General features: G+C 40.4%; 1 protein-coding gene across 1 annotated transcript in view; it reads left to right on the top strand.

The window, feature by feature from the left end:
* ank1b (ankyrin 1, erythrocytic b) overlaps positions 1-24,030 on the top strand; it is a 118,391-nt gene that overhangs the window by 43,298 nt on the left and 51,063 nt on the right. The window contains exons 2-20 of the mRNA XM_053478179.1: positions 2,257-2,358; positions 3,070-3,168; positions 4,084-4,182; positions 4,283-4,381; positions 6,365-6,550; positions 6,801-6,899; positions 7,672-7,770; positions 8,171-8,269; positions 13,428-13,625; positions 13,730-13,828; positions 14,020-14,118; positions 14,363-14,461; positions 14,557-14,754; positions 15,534-15,632; positions 15,771-15,869; positions 16,337-16,534; positions 19,205-19,303; positions 20,642-20,740; positions 23,583-23,681. Of these exons, the coding sequence (XP_053334154.1) occupies positions 2,257-2,358; positions 3,070-3,168; positions 4,084-4,182; positions 4,283-4,381; positions 6,365-6,550; positions 6,801-6,899; positions 7,672-7,770; positions 8,171-8,269; positions 13,428-13,625; positions 13,730-13,828; positions 14,020-14,118; positions 14,363-14,461; positions 14,557-14,754; positions 15,534-15,632; positions 15,771-15,869; positions 16,337-16,534; positions 19,205-19,303; positions 20,642-20,740; positions 23,583-23,681 (2,268 nt within the window). The remainder of the gene's footprint in view (positions 1-2,256; positions 2,359-3,069; positions 3,169-4,083; positions 4,183-4,282; positions 4,382-6,364; positions 6,551-6,800; positions 6,900-7,671; positions 7,771-8,170; positions 8,270-13,427; positions 13,626-13,729; positions 13,829-14,019; positions 14,119-14,362; positions 14,462-14,556; positions 14,755-15,533; positions 15,633-15,770; positions 15,870-16,336; positions 16,535-19,204; positions 19,304-20,641; positions 20,741-23,582; positions 23,682-24,030) is intronic.

Below are 24,030 nucleotides of genomic sequence, written 5' to 3'. Positions count from 1 at the left end.
CTGGAGATCTTTACAGTGAATAAATGAAATATACAGACATCTGTCACACAATAAGACACAATATTTGTCATGGAAAGTGGAGGTGTCGACTAACCTCACTGGCTAGCTTTTATTGATCATAACCTCCCCCAGGCTTGATATGGGTTAACTTTTGTCCTCCTTCTGCTCATTAACTTCCTGCCCTGCTTTGAGAAGAATGATTGCTCTTCAGAGAAGATTAGAGAAGTGGCTGCTCTTTATAAGTACTCATAAGGCATGTCTTTGGACTATAGGAGGAAACCGAAGTACCCGGAGGAAACCTACCATACATGGGGAGAACATGCAAACTGTATGAATACAGACCCCAAGGTGGGTGGCTAAAGCGCTAACCACTAAGCAACAGTGCTGCCAAAATTAATCTTGGTTTCGTAAATGCATATGAGATTGATAGGAAAATTTGGGTGATGGCCAAATGTAAATGATCAATTCTTTATTCGTTCAGAAGTTGATGGTTAAAGCAAAACTTTGTGTAAGGGACCTAAAAAGGAGAAGCCCAGCTATATATAACAAATTAAAATGTCTTTAAACTGTCTGAATAGAAGCCATGAAATATTTTTACATTCAACAGAGAGAGAAAGAGAGAGAGAGAGTGAGAGAGAGAGCACCAAAGGGGAAAACAAAAGTGATATGGCAAGACAGCTGAAAATGGGCTAAAAATGATATTCTGTTGTGTTTCTGCTGTAGTTTTCAAGACATAAAAAGAAAGCGCACACAAGCAGGTTTACATACAAAGACACAGTAATTTCAGCAAGCTGTTGAATGATGACTTACTATTTCAGCTAGAAAGGCACAACAGCTCAAAGCAGACAGTAAAAATATTAAACTGCAAAGTATAATTTAGTGTGATTGCATGAATGCAGAAAGCAGTGGTGAACTGGGGATCATAAAATCTCTTTGATTAAATCTCGAGGCTGCTGAATGCATGATTATTCCTTCAAAATTTGTGATGGCACCAACGCAAGGAAAGATTGTGTACTTGATATGGCCTAAAAAATTGATGACTTATTTTGCATACTAAAAATGTTTTTTTTTGCTACAGAGATTCCAAGATTCAGCATAATGAGAAAAATAGTTGTTTATACAGTCACATTCATACATTTTTAAACAATGAAAAGTTTTTGGGAATTTGGCTTTCGTCTATCTTAAAATAATGGAACAAATGGCTGACAAGCAGTCACATGGGCAGATGTGGCCTGTTGTTACTCTAAGACTAATTAAGCAGATAAAAGGCCTAGAAGTGGTTCTGAGTGTTACATTTGTTAATGTGGCAGCTGGTCATGTGAACTCTTAACATGATATACAAAGACAATATATCATATACAAAGACACGTCTATGCAAGGTAAGGTGGCCCTTATTAGGCAGAAAAAAATGGAACTTTAGAGAGATGGCAAAAACATTGGGAGTGGCCAATATAACAGTTGGGAACATTCTTAAAAAAGAAAGAATTAACTAGCAAGCTAGCAACAGCAAAAGGCCTGGGACACAACTTACAGCTAAAATAAACTGTCCAGCTCTAGAATTAAATTCCTTGTTTTTACGGAATTTAATTATAAAATTATTAATTTTTAGAGTTTAATTTTGGTAGCACTGTTGCTTAGTGGTTAGCGCTTCCGCCACCCGCCTTGGGGTCTGTGTTCATGGAGTTTGCATCTTCTCCCCATGCATGGTAGGTTTCCTCCGGGTACTTCGGTTTCCTCCCATAGTCCAAAGACATGTAGATTAGGCTAATATGCATTCACAAATTGCCCATAGTTTTTGAATGCACATGTGATTGTTGACCTGAGGTCCTACCAAGGTTATAAAAACGGGAATAAATACAATGGTCACCATTAACCTTCACAGTCCCTGGTTGGACTACAGAGGTTCCTAGATGGATGAATGGATGGATGAATGGATGGATGGATGGATAAAAGATTCTCTACCAGAATGATGCAGAGAAGAAAGCATGGAGAAGAAAAAGAACATCTCATAATCCAAAGCATACCACTTCCTGTGTCAAACATGGTAGAGATAGCATTATGGCATAAGCATTTATTGCTGCCAATGGAACTGGATCACTATGGTTTACTGATGACCTGATGATAAAAGTGTATATGGCTACTGTATACTCTGAGTCTATATGACAAAACTAATAGGATGTTACTAATAGGAAGCACCAAAAATGTGTGTGTAGAAAAATGGCTAACTCTTTTTGTCTATATGTTTCTCTTCCTCAGGCAGATACAGCGACCAGTTTTCTACGTGCAGCACGCTCGGGTAATCTGGACAAGGCTCTGGATCACATTAAAAATGGGATTGACATCAATACAGCCAATCAGGTAGGAGCAGGTGTCCCAGTGTCATGCTAAGTTGCATTTGCAGTGATTTTGCTTCATGAAATGATATGATGATTTACTCATAAGAGCACTGAGAAATGAGGCTAAATTAGAGCATTTGTGGGTAATAATCATAAATGTGCTAATAATTAAAAGTCTGGTAGGACAGCACAAAATGAGCAATAAGAATTCATTTATCAACTTGATGCGTAACATATAATGTTAAGTGCTTCTGAGTGTGACTGTGTCCCCTAGTTGTGTGTTTATGTTTATATGAGTGCAGCTGTGTTTACCATGTCATTACTGTGCTTGTAATAAAGAAAATGGCTGTAATTAATGATGACATAAGAATGTCTTCTTCTCCTGACTAATTGGCCATGCCTTGGACCCACAAAGATGTGGTTGACAATCATGGCTTGATGAATGGATAAGTGTGTGTGGCTATAGTCTAATTACATTCACCCACATACACACATGTCACAGTATGTACACTATCAGTCAAAGGTTTGGACACACCTTTTTAATTACATGGTCTTCCCTGATTTTTATTGCTTACCACATTGTGAAACAATGCTGAAAGCCTCCAGACTATGCAATAACCTTCAGTTGATATTGAGAGGTGTCTGCTACTAACAGTATGCTCTAGTGTGGTGTAGGTATTTTCATTCAGCAGATCTGGCTTTAAACAAACTATGCTTCTTCTTTTTTTGCCAGAATGGACTTAACGGGTTGCACTTGGCTTCGAAAGAAGGTCATGTTAAGATGGTGCTGGAGCTGTTGCACCATGGAATAGACCTAGAGGGCACCACAAAGGTATTATTAACACAGCTTATTCAAAAAATATAAACAAAATAAAAGTGCATTACTTTATTCTCATGATAGTGGGTTATTCTAAAACACACATAGATTTATGGGAAAAGGGAAATTTTACTGAGAAAAAGGGGACAGGAAAGGGTTTTGTGGGCGGAGTGGACTTACACAGACTGCGCTCTTGCATGGTCCTCAATGGTGTGCTTTGCAATCATGGCCAACTGGCCCCACTCAGCCCTCTTTTGCTGTGGCCACAGCCGTGAGTCAACGTGACCATCTGAACGGCTCTCCTAACTAGGAACAAGGGCCTTAACTCTACGGCAGCAGCCTTGTGTCGCTGTGTCGGGATGGCTGAGTTCCAAACAAAACTGAAAGTGCCTGAGCAGCTCTTGCACTCCTTCCCCAGCTGTCTTTTTCCCAGCGATTAAGTGGTGTACAGTCTGCCCACCTTAAAAGTCCCTGGGGCACCAATGCCCTGGTTACACGCCACTCTCTATGATAAGGTGGCGCACAATTTTCCCAAATGTTCAGACATGTTTTACCACACTTCCAGACCCCAAGCTATGCTCCATGCCTCTTTTAAAGTAAGTTAACTTAATAACTATAAACAATGTATATACCATTGTAAATAGTGTAATGGCACAACTAGAATACACCACAAAAAGCAGGCAAAGCACTTAAAATGCTGATCCAGCCCCCAAACTAACTGGTTCTAAATATGACTGAGCGTCCATGGAATGCACAGGACTAACAAGTCCAATTCACAGAGGGCTCACCCTTCAACCCACAGCGCCCAAAGGATCCACTGTTAACATCTTGGTTCCAATATATTGTTTTAATATTATGGATGATTGGTGTATATTTTGTATTGGTGTATATAATGCATGTGTTTGGTTTGATGCTTTTTCTGGCTCATAGAAAGGGAATACTGCACTACATATAGCTGCACTGGCAGGTCAAGAGAAAGTGGTTGCCGAGCTAGTACACTATGGTGGTAATGTCAATGCCCAGTCTCAGGTCAGTCTCTAAAAGTCCCAGACTAATTTAATCATGCCTCTAGGCTGGTCTCAGTATATGAGGTGCTGATGTTTGTTTTATTTCACTGTCAATCTTTCAGAAAGGTTTCAGTCCACTATACATGGCGGCACAAGAGAACCACCTTGAGGTAGTGAAGTTCCTGTTAGAGAATGGAGCCAATCAGAGCCTCCCTACTGAGGTAAGTGACTATTTTCTTTAAAGTATTTTTAAGATTAGTGTTGCAAACTGACAAAACTAGTGGTGCTTTGTGTAGAAAAACAGGCTATCTAGCTCAGTGGTGAAGGCATTTGACCTCTCATCACAAGGTCCCAGGTTCAAACCCCATCACCACCAAGTTGCCACTGTAGGGCCCTTGATAAAGCCCCTTAACCCTCACCTGCTTGGATGTGTAGTGAGATACTGTAAAGTTAATAATAAAGTTGCTCTGGGTAAAGGTTGTCTGACTAATGTGATCCATCAATGATGACCGTTGCTCCCAAATACCACTTTTTTGCACCAACGAAGCTTTAGTCCCAACATCCAGGCAATGATTGCTATTGTTTCCAACTAGCAATCCCTGACCGCCATTGTTTGTCCACTTCTTTGATCATTTTTTTTTTTTTTTACTTAATATTACTAGCCATTTATGCAGTTATTTAATTCCCAAGCATGTGGCAGCAGTATTGTGGACAAAATAATACAGGTGAAGAGCTTTGGTTAACATGCAGATACAGGTGAAGAGCTTCAGTTAACATTCACATCAAATATTAGAATAGGGATAATGTGATGCTACTGAATTTAACCATGGCATGGCTGTTGGTGCCACATGAAATGAAAATTTTTAAAACCGTTTGTCTTTCCAGCCTTTCTGAAACAAGTGGTGTTCTATAAATTTGTCCCACCTATCATTCTGTCCTACCAAAACATACTATACTTATGCATACCAAAAATATGTCACCAAAAGTCCACTGAAATTCTCCTGCAAATGACAAAAGTAAATACATTACAAACGTGTATCAGAGATTCAGAGATCCGGTCCTGATGAAAATCCAGGGTAACAGTTTTAAGAGTTTACACAGAGATGAACATTTATAAGTGAAGGGTCTGCAGGCTCAAAGACCTTTTTCCTGAGAGATAGAATAGAGACCAGATTGATTTGAGCAGACAGGATGTGTACAGTATAGTTACTGTGGTAAGCATAAAAGCGCCTTAGCAAAAAACAACAACACATCAAACATGGATGGGGGTGGTCTACAACTCCAAAGACCACATCACGTTCCAATGCTGTCAGCCAAGAACAAGACCACGAGGCTATCTTGGCACAGACTGAATAAAAATGGACCCCTCCTTCTTTAACTGCTCAGTTTGACTAAATTTGTGACCATTTATTGTTGTAGCCCATCCAGTGCAAGCTTCTGCTTTACAGTTGTAAAGAATAAGTTTGTATATAAATAAGAAACCAACCTCGCCTTTTCCCTCTAACCCATTTTACTCTCTTATAAACACGGAATGTCCATGTACAGAACTGTCACTCACGCAATGTTTTTCACACTATTCTGTGTAAACTCTACAGACTGTTGTGTGTAAAAGTCTCAGAAAATTAGCAGTTCCTGAGACATTCAAACCAGCCCATCTGGTATCACTATCCATTCCATGATTAAAGTCATAGAGATCTCTTCATTCTGAGGTTTGCTGTAAACATAATCAGTATCTGTATCCGCATGATGCTTGTATTGTGCTGCTTCCACATGATTAGCTTATTAGAGAACTGCATGAACGTGCAGGTGCACCGGTGTTTCTAATAAAATTGATTACCTGTGTACAAACATAATTTTTTTTTTTTTTGTTATTTCACACATTACTACTGTATTTCCATGTCTGTCTCCTGACCTCTCATTACCAGTGCTTTAAATGTTTTCAGGAAATATTTGTTTGATATGCAAATCATCGTTACATTTACATTTAGGCATTTGGAAGATGCTCTTATCCAGAGCGACTTACAAAAAGTGCTTTGAAGTTTACGTCACTGGATAGATACTTACACTGGGTAACTAGGTTACTAGTAATCATTACAAATTTAATGCAAATAAGTTAACTACTGTATGTTACCTGGTTTTTAAAGTCCAAATGAGTTGCTTTTTGTTGCAATTAACAGTATTTGCTCTCTTCTGTGGCATGTTAGGATGGCTTCACACCACTGGCTGTTGCACTGCAGCAGGGTCATGAGAACGTGGTGGCTCTTCTCATCAACTATGGTACTAAGGGGAAGGTGCGTCTGCCCGCTCTCCACATCGCCGCCCGCAATGACGACACACGCACTGCAGCTGTTCTGTTACAGAATGACCCCAACCCTGACGTCCTTAGCAAGGTAGCATTTGTCTGTGTGCGCATCAATTTGCAGGTTTTGGACATTTTGAGAGCTTAGCAATAAAAAACAATAACCTTGATCAAGATCCTGTAAACAGGTGTACTTCGATCACAGCTGCTGACACAGTAATTTAGGAAACCATATCATATGATATTTATCCTTTGCCTGAGCTCATTAAATTCTGGAGTATTTATGCCCTATTTGTCATTTTATGTCTGCAATCCCCTTTCCCCCACCTTCGTCCCTGTAGACTGGCTTTACTCCGCTCCACATTGCAGCACATTATGAGAATCTGAGTGTTGCACAGCTGTTGTTGAACAGGGGCGCCAATGTGAACTTTACACCAAAGGTTGGTGCTTTTCTCTATCCTATTTGACTATTTATTTCCTTTGATAAAAAAAAAAAGAAGAAGCGACTGACTGCTCTTTTCACCATTATACAGTAGATAATGTTCCCATGATAGCAGGTCAGTCAGCAAATATTAGCAATGAATACAACTATTTATAAATTGTAAAGTTGCTTATGTTAGGAAATTTATGTCAAAATCCTTTGAGAATTTCATGACAACCTAGGAAATTATACTCTGCATCTGCAAGGACAATTCTAAACATTTATAAATGACTTCTATCAGATATTCAGTGAACCCATTTAGCATTAGATGTTAATTATGATAAAGCTTAACATTTTGGCTTATTTTAGCCTGCTGATTAGTGTAATCAGGAAATATAATAAACATTTATATGACTATGACTTTTCAGTTATTTTGTAGTTATTTCTATGTCTGACTTCTAAACACCCCTATAGATATGGCTTTAATAGCTTTATAGCCTTTGTTATAGTATACACATTAATCAGCTATAACATTAGCACATCAACATTGATTATTATTTACTGTATATGCAATCAAACTGGTCACAGAACCATTTGCATACTAAGGTCCTAGTGCCAGACACTACAGCATACCCCCAGAGTCATGCCCTAAGGGGCAGAGCCGCTCTGCTGGCACAAGGGGAACTTTCACAGTACTGGGCTAATGTTTGTATAATAATGTTATGGCTATTCGATATATATACAAAACCAACTTCCTACCTAACTTCTGTCCTTTACATGGCTCATTTCAGAATGGAATTACACCCTTACATATAGCTGCCCGAAGGGGAAATGTGATTATGGTTCGGCTACTTTTGGACAGAGGAGCACAGATAGATGCCAGAACAAAGGTACAGTATTAATTTGCCCCCTTTTTTTGCTTATGCCTCCAACAGCGCAACAGTCTTGCAGAGGGTTCATTTATCAGATACAGTATGAAATTTCCGCAAAGTAGACTGCTGGGTTATTTATGTCTTGCTTACAGATGATGGCCTATTTATGTCCTTCTGAGAGTAAATCAGGGTGTTTTGCATACTGTATATGATTCAAGGTGGGATAGAAATGCCACGTAGCATGTTTCGACGATTAATTAAGTGTACATTTACCATGAAATCCAATGAGACCGTACTGTCAAAAGGGTTTGCACGCAACTATTTTAAAGAAACTGGTGCAGTGGAACTGTAAAGGAGAACAACAGTATATACAGTAGCTATGAATAACTTCACCAGCCTTTTTTTCTGTTCCTGTCAGGATGAGCTGACCCCACTGCACTGTGCTGCCAGAAATGGACATGTGCGTGTCATCGAGATTCTCCTGGACCAAGGAGCGCCCATCCAGGCCAAAACTAAGGTGATTCAGCAGTGAGGGCATGCTGTGATTCAGTTTCCGATGCTGCTTATTGAAAGTTGTATCAAACCCAGGTTTAAGGCTGCTTTCACAACTACAACCTGGCATTGATTAATAACATATACTGTGCTGTGTTGGTTTATTATAACCATTTTGTTTTGGTGTCACCATAAAAGTTTCCTTCTGTGTAGTTTTCTGTGTACTAATAGAGCATGATGGACAAAAAATGTTTTGTCAGTATAAGTATCAAGGGCAGAATGGTGGTTCCCTTTCAAAAGCTACACTCAATGCTGCGTGAAAAATGCTATTGGAAACGCTCTTTGCGTGACCGGTTGTTGAAGCATGTGTGTCAAACACGCCAAAGTTTGGCTCATGTGACCTCCGTCTGGTGATGTGCTTTGAATAGGTGCACCTGGAGGTCATAAATAGGCATGAACCGGAAACATCCTTAGATCTTTTTGTCTTTAAGGACCGCATTGTGTGTGTGTGTGTCTTTTCTTTAAAATACTGCAACAGAAAGCGAAAAGAAAAAATGGCGCTAGTAAAAAGATGTTTATCTTCATGCGAGGTGCTTTGCGCCTGGCCCGCATTTTTAAAGGGAAATCGCGAGTCGCGACTCACTCCTAAGGATCGCATGTTGATCTTGCGAAACATGTGAGACGGGTTTGCCCTTTTCTCTCACGCTCTTGGCGGATCGGGAGACTCTTGCGTCCGCTTCTCAAGCGTGCTTTATCGCTTCTTCTGATCGGGCAGAAGAGACCTCTTCTCTTGCTTCTACTGAGATGGAAATTGCCACCTCAGAACGCTCCTCTCATGAAGAACGAGCATATACTGTAGGTTGTAACTAGGTCGAACGCCTAGACCTCGACCACTTCTTTGGTGACCTGACTCGATCATGGCGTAAACAGTATTCCTCCTGTGTTTTTATGCCATCAACGTCGACTATTATTCGACTATCGTTGACGCAAAGGCATAGGGTTATATGATAATGCCCCAGATTAAAGAGATGCTTGGGGGCTATCTCTCTCCTGGGAGCTCATCATTACTGAAAAAGCCAATCCTGCCACGTTTCAGGATGCCGAACATCTAACATCCCCCCGAAGTGTCAAAACTTGGCCCCTTTCAGAAAAACTGGCAGCGTGAAAGTTACTGCCAAGTATATCTCCTTGGGTTCTAAGGACTGTAGAGAGAGGCTACAGAAATCATTCTCCGTGTTTCAACGGCGTGGTCTCCACTTCCGTAAAACCGGAACGAGCGCATTTTCTGACACAAGAATTGCAGAAATTGCTGGAAAAAGGGGTCATAGAACATGATTGCCAGACAGACAATCAGGCTACTACAGCCAGTATTTCTTGGTTCCCAAGACAAACAGGGGGTTGCGTCCAATTCTGGATCTTCGCCGGCTGAACCGCTATCTCAGAAAATACAAGTTCAAAATGTTGACAGTCAAGACGATTGTTTCTCAAATCTAAGCAAAAGATTGGTTTGTGACAATCGATCCGAAGGACGCATATTTTTATATAGACATATTGCCACAACACAGAAGGTTCCTGAGGTCTTTTTTTGGGGTCAAAGCTTACAGTACCTATATTGAGTCCTTCCATTTGGCCTAGCCCTGTCACCCCGCACATATACAAAATGCATGGATGGAGCTCTGGCTCCTATACGACTCCCGGGCATCCGTATTTTAAATTACATAGACGACTGGATGATTTTAGCTTAGTCTCTGGAGTTAGCGCTTCGACATCAGGATGTCATCCTAGCTCAAATCTCTAGGGTTGAAACTAACACCAAGAAAAGCGTTCTCTCTCCTGCTCAGAGGACAATGTATTTGGGGGTAGTATAGGATTCGATTGTAATGCAGGCACAACTGTCTCCTGCACGTTTTGAATCCATTGTAAGTACCCTAAGGAAGATCAAGCTAGGCCAGAAAGTGACTGTTCTTTATTTTCAGAGAATCCTATAGGTCTCATGGCAGCTGCATCCATAGTGATACCCTTGGGCCTTATGCACATGAGACCCTTTCTATGTGGTTCAAACCCGGTTTCTGACTTTGGGTCCCACTCTAGATCCTTGTTGTCACCGCAAGATGCTAACGACAGATGCTTCCCTCATGGGTTTTGCGTGGTTTTAGATGGCCGTCCAGCCCAAGGGATTTGGAGAGGTCATCTTCTCGCATGGCACATCAATTTTCGAAATGATGGCTTTATTTCAGGCCCTGAAATACTTCCTCCAGCAGTTGAGAGGCTACCATGTCCTAGTGCGGGTGGACAACACAACGGTAGTCTCTTACATAAATCGCCAGGGTGGATTGCGTTTGCACCACTTGAACAAGCTAGCACAGCAGATTCTGCTTTGGGCACAGGACAAGTTCTTGTCCCTCAGGGCGATTTACATTCTGGAGCATATGAATGTGGGAGCAGACTTGCTGTCCAGACAAGCTGTGACACGGGGAATGGAAACTCCACCTCGAAGTGGTTAGTCAAATCTGGGAGAGATTTTATGTAGCAGAGGTGGACCTCTTTGCCTTGCAGGACACGGCACAATGTCCCCTTAACTACTCTCTGACCTCTGGGTCTGGAGGCTATGGCCTACATGTCGCCCAGACTGCGTCTTTATGCATTTTCCTTCGATAGCCCTGCTCCCCGGAGTCCTAGCAAAGGTCCGTCAACAGTGGTTTCGCCTTTTATTGATAGCACCCGTTGGCCGAGCAAAGTATGGTTCTCAGATCTAATATCTCTCCTAGATGGCTTGCCATGGCGAATCCGGTCAGGACGGATCTTCTGTCTCAGGTGCAGGGGACAATATTTCATCCCAGTCCTGAGCTCTGGAACCTTCACGTCTGGCCCCTAAGGGGGACCAACTAAGAGATGCTGGTCTTCCAGCTAATGTAATCCCTCTACTGGAAGAACGTATGCCCTCACATGGAATGGTTTTGAAAGTTGGTGTACAATGTGTACAAACAATGTAGACCCATTCCACTGCCAGTGCTGGAGTTTTTGCAGGAGAAACTGTCCTTGAGCATATGCCCTAGCACAGAACGTATGTGGCCGCCATTTCGGCTTGCCATGTTCTGATTGATGGGGTTTCTGTGGGAAAGCACCCTTTAGTTGCCCGCTTTATTCGTGCAGCTAAACGTGGAGCTAGAACGACAGTCCCTTCATGGGACTTAGCTATTGTGCTAAGTCCCATCAGCTATTGGTTGATACCCCTGTTAACCTAGCGCCTGTTAGGTTTCTGACCCTTTACTTCTCTGAAGAGAATTGGGGATTTGCAGGCTCTGTCAGTCTCGTCATCCTGCCTAGATTTTGCCCCTGGGCTGGTCAACGCTATTCTGCATCCTCACCCAAATTATCTTCCAAAAGTTCCATTCTTGACCATGCTTCCAGTTGTTCTCGAAGCCTTCTGTCCTCCACCATTTAATGCTTCGAAGCAGGAAAGACTTCAATTACTGTGCCCAGTACATGCTCAGAAAATTTACGTCCACCGCACTAGCCAGTGGCGCAAGTCAGAGCAACTTTTTATATGGTATGAAGGCCGCAACCGGGGGGCGGCTGCCTCTAGACAAACAATGTCACATTGGGTGAGGGATGCTATTGCCCTAGCCTACAAGGTGCCTGGTCACACTTCACCTCTAGGAGTTAGGGCCTATTTAACTAGGGGGCTTGCATTGTCAATGGCTTTGGCAAGAGGTGTCCCCTTGCAGCAAGTGTGTAATGCGGCAGGTTGGTCCTCTCCGCACACATTTGTCAGATTTTATAGTTTGGATGTCCATGCTACTCTGGGCTCATGGGTCCTTGAGTCAGCATATTAAAGTCAGGTCTAGACCTCTTTGGTAATTGTGTGCACACGCTTACACAACCCTGGGGGTTCAGACACTTTTCAGTGTGGCAGCATTAGGATTCTCATTCCCAATAGCGTTTTTCACGCAGCATCGAGTGTAGCTTATGAAAGGGAACGTCTCGGGTTACTTGAATGTAACCCTGTTCCCTGAAAAAGCGGGAACGAGATGTTGCGCTCCAATACCGCACTGTGTGCATGACTAGACGTCCTTTTAGACAAAATTGACCAGAGGATGATTCTGGTTCATGCCTATTTATAACCTCCAGGTGGACCTAATCAAAGCACGTCACCTGACCGAGGTTATATAAGCCAAACTTTGGCGTGTTTGACACACATGCTTTAACAACCAATCGCGCAAAAAGCGTTTCCAATAGCATTTTTCATGCAGCATCTTGTTCCCGCTTTTTCAGGGAACAGGATTACAGCCAAGTGACCTGAAACGTTCTGTTGGTGAAGTTGCTGCCTCCCGGGTTACTAGTTGAAACCTAAGCTCTGGTTTTTGTGTAATTTCACATGTTGCCTTGTGTCTGTGTGGGTTTCAGGATCTATCAAAATATGCAAGGAGTTGAATTGGATATGCTAAATCACACCTAGATGTAAATTTGTGTAATTCAATTCAGTTCAACTCAGTTTTATTCATAGCACTTTTAACAATGGTCATTGTCACAAGGAAGCTTAACAGAATGAGAAATGAGTTTGAAAAGTGTGAGGGAATATGAATAAATTATCCCTGAATAATGTCCTGTGATTGCCTGATTCTCCATCCAGGGTGGATTTTTCTGCCCGGTACTCAGTGTTCCTTGGATAGATTCCATATCTGAATGATATATCTGTTAATGAGTTGGCTAACCGTGTAGTCTCCAGAAACAGTTTAAGAATTTTATATCTAATCAACACCTGTGTAGCCTATGTGTCAATTTCCACAGACAGGAATTTAGACACCTCAAGCTAAAGAAGCCTTATCCCTACCTTTAGGACAATAACTGTAAGCTTCTTTAAACTTACAGTATGTATGCAAAATAGGACAGTGCTTATAACAATGTGTTATGAGCAAGGTGTATTGTGATTGAGAGAGTTAGCTAGAACTGGCAAGAACTGTATTGAAAAGAAAAGCATGTGGTAATTACAAGGATATCAGCATAGTTTTGTGGCTGGTGAATGAACACCACAAACCATGAATGCAGAAATCTGACTAGTTTGTAGTAGTATTTCTACTCACCTTTTAGATTAGGCTTCTACTACATTTGGAAAGCTGACAGTATGACAGTCTTTATTGTAAGGCCCACTGATCTGGCTTGTCTGTGCTGCCATCATGCAGAACGGCTTGTCTCCAATCCACATGGCAGCACAAGGTGATCACATGGACTGCGTCCGCCAGCTTCTCCAGTACAATGCTGAGATTGATGACATCACTTTGGATCACCTGACGCCCCTGCATGTAGCAGCACACTGTGGTCACCACCGCATGGCCAAAGTACTGCTGGACAAGGGGGCCAAGGCCAATGCTCGTGCCCTGGTAAGTACAGTGTATTTCTTTGGAGCCAATAATCAGTTCTGTTTTGTGACCTTACAAAGAGCTCCTTGAGTTCCCTGTCTAAGTTGGATCTCTTATTATTTCAGAATGGATTCACACCTCTGCACATTGCCTGTAAGAAGAACCACATGCGCTCTATGGACCTACTGCTCAAGCACTCGGCATCTCTCGAGGCAGTAACTGAGGTCAGATTTCTCCAATAAGATATAATGCCACATCATCCCGACCATTATAATGCAATTCTGAAAATATTAAATTGCAATGATACGCTGGAGAGAAATTTGAAATAGTCATGTTACCTTCTTGTTACCTGCAGAGGCCTTTTGCAGAGCTCAAAGCATTAGTGGGAATAGTTTTTTTGTGTGTTCTTTTTCAGTCTGGTCTAACACCCCTCCATGTGGCTGCATTTATGGGGCACCTTAACATAGTGAAGTGCCTCCTGCAGAGAGGAGCTTCTCCAAATGCATCTAACGTGGTGAGCAGTTTCCTCTGGTCTCAGTTTATTAGTAACCTCATATACATGTTATTCGTAGTAAATAAAAAAGAAAAAGTTACACAGTGCACCACACTGTGTGGTACAATACCAGTCAAACTAGTGAGGCATGTGTAACACGTGACTAAAGGACTGATGACTGGTTAAAGAAACTAATGTTGTTGACTTACAGTCAGTCACAAATATATGTATTATTAATTCCATCATAATGTTTATGTCCCTATAGAAAGTGGAGACTCCGTTGCACATGGCTGCTCGGGCAGGGCACTGTGAGGTGGCTAAGTTCCTGCTCGAAAACTCAGCTCAGGTGGACGCTAGAGCTAAAGTAGGCAAGAGTTAGCGCTAAAAAGGACAAAGTTACTTTTCTTAGAACATATACAAATTTTTTTAAATCCCTTCTTGTTCTTTCTTTCTGTTCAGGATGATCAGACGCCGCTGCACTGTGCAGCTCGGATGGGACATAAAGAGTTGGTCAAACTGCTGTTAGAGCATAAAGCTAATCCTGATTCAGCTACTACAGCTGGACACACCCCTCTGCACATCGCTGCTCGTGAAGGACATGCCCACACGACACGCATTCTCTTAGACGGCAATGCCCAGCAACTCAAAATGACTAAGGTATATCATGCTTTGTCTGTTCAAAGCCAACAAACCAAAATCAACATGTAAGTTGGCCTGTGAATAAAAGAAACTGCCCATCAACTAACGGGTGTAAAGTGAAATTATGATACAAAAATGAATAATGATACAAAAACATTATGCCCAATATTGTGTAGGTTCCGCATGTACACCCCATGGGGATGTCCCATGTCCCCATGGCCCCTTGGGGTAAGGCTCCGCAGGGCCTCTGAGAGTGTGCTGTAGTATCTGGCTTTTAGATGTTGGCAGTGAATCCTTTGGGTCCAGTGGGGTGCAGGGGAGCGTCTCTATGGATCGGACTTGTTTGTCCAGAGCATCCCATGGGTACTTGGTCATATTGGGATTTGGGGAGATTGGACGCAGAGAGTTGTAGTGTATTTGGGCATTTTTAACAGACTATGAATAAGCACTGTTGCCTTGCACCAGCAGGGTTCAGTTTCGATTCCCGCCTCGGGTCTGTGTGCATGGAGTTTGCATGTTCTCCCTGTGCTTGGTGGGTTTCTTCTGGGTACTCCAGGTTTCCTACTACAGTTCAAAGACATGTAGATTAAGCTAATTGGCCCATAGTGTGTATCGTAGGCCCTAACACGGTCATGAGGATGGGAATAAATACAATGCTAACACTCTCTAGTTGGATGACACTTTTCTAAATATTAAATATTAGGTGCCTTATTCCTTAGCCTATTTATATGAAAATGTATGATTGGTACTGTTTTTCTTCTTTTTATTATTATTTTCTTATCCCTTTGGTTAAACAGAAAGGCTTCACTCCTCTCCATGTGGCATGTAAATATGGCAAAGTGGATGTAGCAGAGCTACTTCTGGACAGAGGAGCAAACCCAAATGCAGCAGGAAAGGTAATGCAGTGATCCTACTCTGTGCATGTTTCTGTGTGTGTGCCTGTGTGTGTGTGTGTGTGTGTGTGTGTGTGTGTGTGTAATCTGTAATCAACAGCTACTGGTGTCTGAGCACATGGCTTTCTTGCATACTAGCAGAATGGACTAACCCCTCTACATGTAGCTGTCCATCACAACAACCTGGATGTGGTCAAGCTGCTGGTCAGCAAGGGCGGATCTCCACACAGCACAGCTAGGGTATTCCATCCATCCATCCACACACGTTAAAACGCTTTAAAATAAAACACTGCACTTATGAAGTAAAAAATTATACATTATATTATATTTTATATTCATACTTTGCTCAGCTATAAAACAATGCACTATGGATAACAGGATTTCAATATAACATTAGATCCTCTGTGTTGGATTTATGTTTTGTTTAAAAATAACTGGTTTGTTTTATTAATGTATATATTTTTTTAATTATAAATTACAGCATTTACACTTAAAAATTCTAAATAAACCACAGGCATTTTTGAGGGTGCTCTGGGGGTACTATGGTTATCATAGGGGTCGCTACAACACCCCAATCCCTTCCCTGTCACTGTTTATACCTGGGAAGCAAAAAAAATTTTTTTTCCCTTTAAAATTATTCAAATTAAATTTATTTTATAATCCAAAATTTGAGAGATCTTAAATCAATAAATTCCTTACTCTTTCAGAATGGTTACGCACCTCTACACATTGCTGCTAAGCAGAACCAGCTGGAGGTGGCCAGCAGTCTGCTCATTTCTGGAGCCAATGCTAATGCAGAGTCCCTGCAAGGCATCACGCCACTCCACCTGGCCGCTCAAGAAGGACGACCTGACATGGTAGCCCTGCTCATCTCCAAACAGGCCAACGTCAATCTCGGCAACAAGGTCAGTTTACCACCAGACCACAATTTCAGTTGGTCAGTGTCAGTGTGTTGAATATCAGTTTTTAGATAGATGTGATCTGTCTCCCATATTGGTTAAGTAAAACTAAGCATATCAATCTTTCATACTTATTACAGTGCTGAGTCACAATCCATTAGGCCAGTGCTTAGTGTAGATTGAACTGATCACCAAGGTTCAAATGATGTTTGAGAAGCATTTTATCACATTTAAATTTTGTTTGCTAGTCTTGTTTTAACGTTAATTCAAACATTGCTTGATGCTCAATAGAGCATAAGTAAGGTTTTATACAAACTTATTGAATAATGACCTATATTATGCTTCCTTATATGTTACATACAGGTATTAACCTTCATTAATGTAGCAGTTTAACAGGAACACATATACACCTACACATTGACGTGATTCTCTTCTCAACCAATCATGTGGCAGCAGGGCAATAAAATCATGCAGATATGGAGCCAGCAGCTTTGAGAAGTGTTCACATCAACCATCGGAATGGGGGAAAGTGATTTTAACTATGGCATGATTGTTGGTGCCAGATGGTCTGATTTGTTTATTTCTATAACTGTTGATCTCCTGGGATTTCGTGAACAACAGTCTCTAGAGTTTACTCAAAATGCTGCAATAAAAAAAGTACATCCAGTACTACAAAGAGAAAATCCTTGCTGATAAGTGAGGTCAATAGAAAATGGCTGGACAGAAAAGCTGCAGTAACTCAGTAACTCGAGCTGACAGAAAAGTTGTAGTGACCCCGAATAACACCCCTTAAAGTTGCGGTGGATACATCAGGAAAAGATCACTTCAGGTCCCATTTATGTCAGCCAAGAACAGAAAGCTTAAACTGCAAATGATTACCAAAACTGGAATGTTGAAACCTGAAAAAGTCTGGTCTGATAATCCTTGAATTCTGAGACACACAGATGTTAGGGTCAAAATTTAGTGCCAACAGCATAAATGCATGATACTGTACGTGATGCAGCCATGTCATCTACAGTACCAGAATCACAGAAGTACTGTATTAGTGCTCCTGATAAATGTCAGTGGTTACACACTTTTAATTGTGTAGAGTAACAGAACACAGTTACGAGAGTAAAAACTCGCTTTGTTTCCATATAAACCCCTGCTAATGGATTTATGCCAGGGTTTCACTAGTGTATGGTTACCAACAAGGTAGAAGGTTTTCTCAGCACACTGAAGCGATGATCAGACTGCCTGCTTTACGTCTGAATTACTTGTCTCCCAGAAACTCCTTTAATGGCCTCAAACATGTAAAAATTCATTTGTAGCGAGGTCAGGACTGTGTGGAGGACGTGGCATTAAATCCCAGATGAGTTCCTATAATAATAGTAGTGGTCATGAATGATTCTTTAAGTTGTTATCCCATCGATTTTCAAGAATCAGGCTTTATGGCCACCCTGGCCAGGATTGTCATTCTCAGACATCCAGTTTTTATAAAAAAAAGTTTGCACCATTCAAATGGTTTACTGTGGCTAAGAGTCTTGTCACCGTACTGTGACATCTTCTGTGAATGTCAATGAGTTTTATGCCTTCATTCACAAGGAATTTCATCATAAGTCCCCGCTTGCCTTTAACCCTCTTTTTATAACCAAACCTAAGCATTAATTATTTCGCTGTGATGATGTTTAAGTTAAGACAGGTTGGTTAATCTCACCTTATGCACTTTATTTCCACTAACCTACATATCTTTTACTTTAGTATTGTTAATAAAATTGTTAATTGAATTGTTAATTAAGTATTGGCAATGTGGCTTAGTGGTTAGCAGTGTCGCCTTGCACCTCCAGGTTCTGGATTCGATTCCGACCTTAGGTCTGTGTGCATAAAGTTTGCATGTTTATGGACCATGGTTCGAAAAGTTCTAGGTTCAAACCCCACATCCACCAAGTTGCTATGTTGGCCCTTAGCGCTCAGATGTATAATAATAAAAAAGTGACTCTGGGTAAGGGTGTCTGCCAAATGCCATAATGTAAACATACTGTAAATGTTCTCCCTGTGCTCCGGGTACTCCTATGGGTTAGCCTAATTGGCATTCCCAAATTGCCCGTAGTGTGTGAATGAACGTGTGCCCTGCGATTGATTGGCTCTATGTCCAGGTTGTAACCCCACCTTGTGCCCTAAGTCCCCTGGGATAGGGTCCAGGCCCCTATGACCCTGTATACAAGATAAAGCAATATAGACGTTGAGTGAGTGAGTAAGTAAATAAGTGTTAATTAAATATTTTATTCAGTAGCTGTTGGAGTCAATATGCTTTTGGTTTCTCCATTTTAGAAATAGGACTAAAATATATTTTAAGAAGGATTAAAGTTAGTGGTAGTGGAAACATCCGCAGCAATACCTTTGGCAACAAGCTCTACTTGTTGAAGTACATGTTTTTCTTTTTAGTGTCTTTTTGAAATTTGTTACTAATATTTTAAGGGTCTCATGAACCTTATTTGAGAAATTCTTGCTTAAAATTGATATTTGCGTGAACATTCTGTTCGATTGGAAATTTGATTCAATGTTCAAAGTCAATGCTTTGTTCTTGTGAAGTAATGCAATATCTGTGTGTATTTCTGTACGTGCGTGTGTGTGTGTGTGTCTTTCTCTCTCTCTCTCTCTCTCTCTCTCTCTCTCTCTCTCTCTCTCTCTCTGTAGAGCGGCCTGACGCCACTGCACCTGGTTGCCCAGGAGGGTCATGTAGGCATCGCAGACATGCTGGTGAAGCAGGGCGCCTCAGTCTATGCAGCCTCAAGGGTAAACATTTCCACAAACACACACACATAAACACGTACACACAATCTACATTGCATTTCAATGTGTTTCCTTCATAAACATGTATCTTTCAGCAATGACAGTTTAAAAGAAAAACTCACGGGATGTGCAGTGTTGATAAGGTATTAGCAGTAATTCAGCTTTGACCTTTGACCCTTTATTGAATACAACTTTTTGTCCAAGTGGATTCCCTCACCTTTTGATTAAAATAGAAGATCCGTCTGAAGAACTGATGACCTTCCTTGCCCTCAGTGGAGAGACTGAAATGTGTGATATTTATGCTGTGTTACTCTTGTCTTGAGTTTTTTGTTTTTTTTACAGTCACTCCTCATTTTATCTGCAGTCCTGCATATTCATGCAGTTATCTAGTCAGCCAATTATGCAGCAGCATTGCAATCAAGAGATTCGATTAATGTTTAAATCAGTGATCAGAATAGGGAAAACCTGTGACGTGTGTGTAAAAGATTATGGTTTGGTTGTTGGTGTTTGATAGGCTGGTTTGAGTATTTCATAAAATGCTGATCTAGGAATTTCACAAATACGAGTCTCTAGAGTTTTTTGAGTGACACCCACAGGGGTAGAAACACATTGTTCATACATGTCCATATGGGTTTTTAATGACAGAAAGAATAGAATAATTCGGTCATTCTTTAATCTTATCAAACTTTAGAAGGTTGGGTGGTGGTACGGTGGTGTAGTGGGGTTAGCACTGTTGCTATGCACCTCCAGGGTCTGTGTTTGATTCCGCTCTTAAGGTCTGTGTGCATGGAGTTTGCATGTCCTCCCTGTGCTTGGTGGGTTTGTTCTGGTTTCCTCTAATTGGCGTTTCCAATTATATATATCCTGTATAGAGGATAAAGCAGTAGAGATGACAAGTGAGTGAGCAAGAAAGGATCGGTTACTATAGTGAAAAACCACACCAGATCCACTCTGGTTAAACAAGGTCGAGAAGCTATCATACTTCGCACATACTTACCCAAACTGGACAGCTGAATATTAGAAAAAACTCACCTGGTCTTTTTCAAGAGTTTGTCCTTATGATAGACTCAGATTCTTGTGGAACTTGATGTTTTCTTCTGCTGTTTTAAGTTATTTACCTAAAGGTTTGGTGTGCTGTGCATGCTGAGCTGCTTTTCAGTTTACCATGGCTGTAAAGAGTATTTCTTTAACGAGTTATTATAGGATTCCTGTCCTGTTTTTCTTAGCACAATGCTGCTGCCTCATAAATAACTGCATAAATGTCCAGGTGTACAGATAAAATGAACAGTAAGTGCATACATTTCTATTATCCTTATACACCTTTCTTTTACTCTGTCACAGATGGGATACACACCCTTACATGTAGCATGTCACTACGGCAACATAAAGATGGTGAAGTTCCTTCTACAACAGCAGGCACATGTTAACAGCAAGACCAGGGTAAGTCCGAACATCCAGTCACATGGTGTCACTGCAGCACCTTAAAAACACACAGTGAAAGAGAATTTTATGATCACTGGTTTATCATAGACTTACATACATTGACTAAACACAATGCAAACCAGATTTAAAGCAGATCGTCTAAGCCCTTCTTCCTATTACATAAAGTCAGAACTTAAACACTTATAAATCAGTAATTTCCATTATATTACACTACACCTTAAACTCCACCAAATGGATTACATGATCACTTAGAACCGTGTTAAAACTTTGTACCTTAACTTAAATCCTTTCCATTACGTCATGACACATCTTATTTTTACTGTAAGTAAACCAACTCAAAAACTTTTCCTGTGTTGTACAACATTACTCAAACTTTTTGTAGTACATTATGTGAAAACTCAATTTCCCAGTATGTTACTGTCATCAGTCTTATTCACAAGGGGTCAATGAGGCTGATGGCATTTACTCCAACAAACCCATAACGCCAGTCCTCCCTATACATTAAGTCATTATTCAACGCCATACCAATACCCTGAGTCATAACTGCAACCCCTCACAGTAGATTAAATCACACCCCAAATTCCCCTTTATTACTTTACATTATTTTAATTTTAATTAAACCCGCACAATACATTCCACTATAAGTCATATATTATTGCCTTATATTATAAGTCTCACTACTTACAATACTCAAAGCCTTTCTAACACACTGCATCATTACTAAGACACATTGCAGTACACCATAAACCAAATCATGATGATGAAACTCCTTCCCAATACATTAAGTTATAAATCAAATATATGTGCAATATATTTTAAAATGCAATTCTCCCAGTACATTATGTACTAACTTAACCATTCCCAATACATTATGCTGACATTATAATACATTAAGTCCAATGCACTGTATTGTCCAATGCACTATATTATACACATCCTCACATCCCTTTCAATACATTAAGCATAATAGTATTGGCACCCATCTATTTTAAATATGCTTTAAAACTACAAGGGGCGTTCAAGTCAAACTGGGACGTGTGATCAAATTTTTTGTTAACAAAGTCGTAAAACAAATCGAGCACAGTATGATGATGATACTCTTGGCTGCAGGTAACATTTTAATAATGGTGGAAACATTTTAAAGTAGGATGTACTGTATGCCTTTGGCTCCTGGGCGAGGTGGGTTGGCATCCACTGCAGTCATTCCCATGAACATTCAGCAAGTTGAACATCTGAACCTTTAAAATCAACAGATGACTTGTCACCAGCTTTTGGACATGACGCCTCTGTCTGTGGGAACTGTTCACACAATCATTCACGCACACCGATTGCACATTACAGGAACTCGGCTGGAAGTTGTTACCAAATCCCCCATACAATCCTGAACTTGCTAAAAGTGATTTCCTCATGTCTGGGCTGTTAAAGAAGTCACTGGTAGGCCAGCTTCTCAGACATACTGTATAGCTGTCAGCCTGATCATGGCTCTGGCATACTGAGAAAACCTTGTACCTTTATGGTATTCAAAAACTAATGCTGGGATAAGTGCATTAGTGTAGGACATTATATAGAGAAATGAAGGTGGTTTTTACTCTCATGGCTGTTCTTTTATTTTGCATCAAAAGCTTGGGTTGGACTTGAACCTTCCGACATTAGTCAAGGATGTATGAATTAATTATTCATTTTCAGCAATTATGGTCAGGGTGGTGGTGAGTCCGAACCCAATTCAGGGAACATGAGTGCAGGAATACACCCTGAATGGTACTCCATTTTGTTACAAGGCACCATGTGAGCACACATTAACACACTAATTCACATCTATTGGCATGTTTTTGAAAGAAAAGTGAGGGACCCAGAGGAAACACCACCGCAGGGAGAAACTTGACAGAGTAACATGAGCTTAGGACATTAGTCTAAAAAATTCTAAAATATTAATGAAATAAAAATGTTAAAATCTGTTTAACACATTATTGCAAATATGATTCATAGTAAACTTGTTTAAGCAGCAATATGATGATATAAAAGACGCGTACCTTTATAGTGATCACACAATCCTGTATTTTATGACATATTAAAGACACAGAAGCTATATAAAGTATTTAGACTTAAATGATTTTTTGTGAAAAAAAGTAGTAAAACCAAAATTCGAATATACTGTTAACCCTTAAACTCAGGTGATTATGAATTGACATTGTACGCACCATGTAGCAAAAAACCAACTAAAAAAAAAAAAAAAAAATTTCATACACCCCAGTATAAACATAAATGTTTTTGATTGTACTTATATCGTGTATCTCCATAATGTGTATGGTTGAATATTCAAGACATTTGCTAACTTCTGACACATGCTACAAAGAAGCTATGACAGTTATGTTCATTTGTTTCATATCACAAATTAAAGTGGGCGATAACATATTTCCAGCTAACATTAGAGAGAATTTAATCTCCATATTGACTTGTGATTTAGTGTTAGCCTATGTTTTAGCCATATGTAAGTTAAGACTAGCTCATGCAGTGATAGTTTAACATAAGGCATAATTGCACATTATGGCATGTCTACAAAAAGAAATAAAAGTTTGAATGATATTGTGATTTAATTTGGTTTAACCTTTGAATTATGAACTTTATATTTATGTAGCCTAACAGGAAAACACACACAAAAACAGCAAGGGGGAAGTGCATGGGCTGCTTTAGCCGAACTCCGTGTAAACAACATCCATGTTGTTCTTTGTTATGTACTTGACAGTCAGAAAATGTTTCAGAACATGTCTAGAAGCTGGACAGCTTTTGAAAGTCTTGGTTCTATTTATTTTGTTTCTCTCCTTGTTTCTCTTCCATTTAGGTGGGCTATACACCACTCCATCAGGCGGCCCAGCAAGGTCATACGGACATCGTCACTCTCCTCCTAAAACACGGAGCTCTGCCCAATGAGATCACAACAGTAGGGACTTGTTTCATTTTGTTCATCATTACCTTTAATTCTTTTAGATTTCTGATTATTTTTTTATTCAGAATTTAGTAACAATCTTATTGTAGTTATCTTACTATATGCTATATTTCAAACATTGTCAAATTTTAGAAAGGTATAGGCCTACTTGATATTTTGTGCTTCAGCCAATAAAGAGCTCCAGTGTTCAAATTTTAAAAAGGTGTTTGAATAGAAATAGTTCAAACACCATTTTAAACTCCAATTATCTATAAGGGCGGTTTTGGGTAGACTGACTTTTTCATATTTTAAAATGCAGTTCCATGATATTGTACAGTATTACAATATTAGAGGGTTTGATATT

This window comes from Clarias gariepinus, chromosome 19 (assembly GCF_024256425.1).
Source record: "Clarias gariepinus isolate MV-2021 ecotype Netherlands chromosome 19, CGAR_prim_01v2, whole genome shotgun sequence".
NCBI classification, from domain to species: domain Eukaryota; kingdom Metazoa; phylum Chordata; class Actinopteri; order Siluriformes; family Clariidae; genus Clarias; species Clarias gariepinus.
The sequence above is the reverse complement of the archived record's forward strand: the minus strand, read 5'-3'. Positions and strand labels throughout refer to the sequence as shown.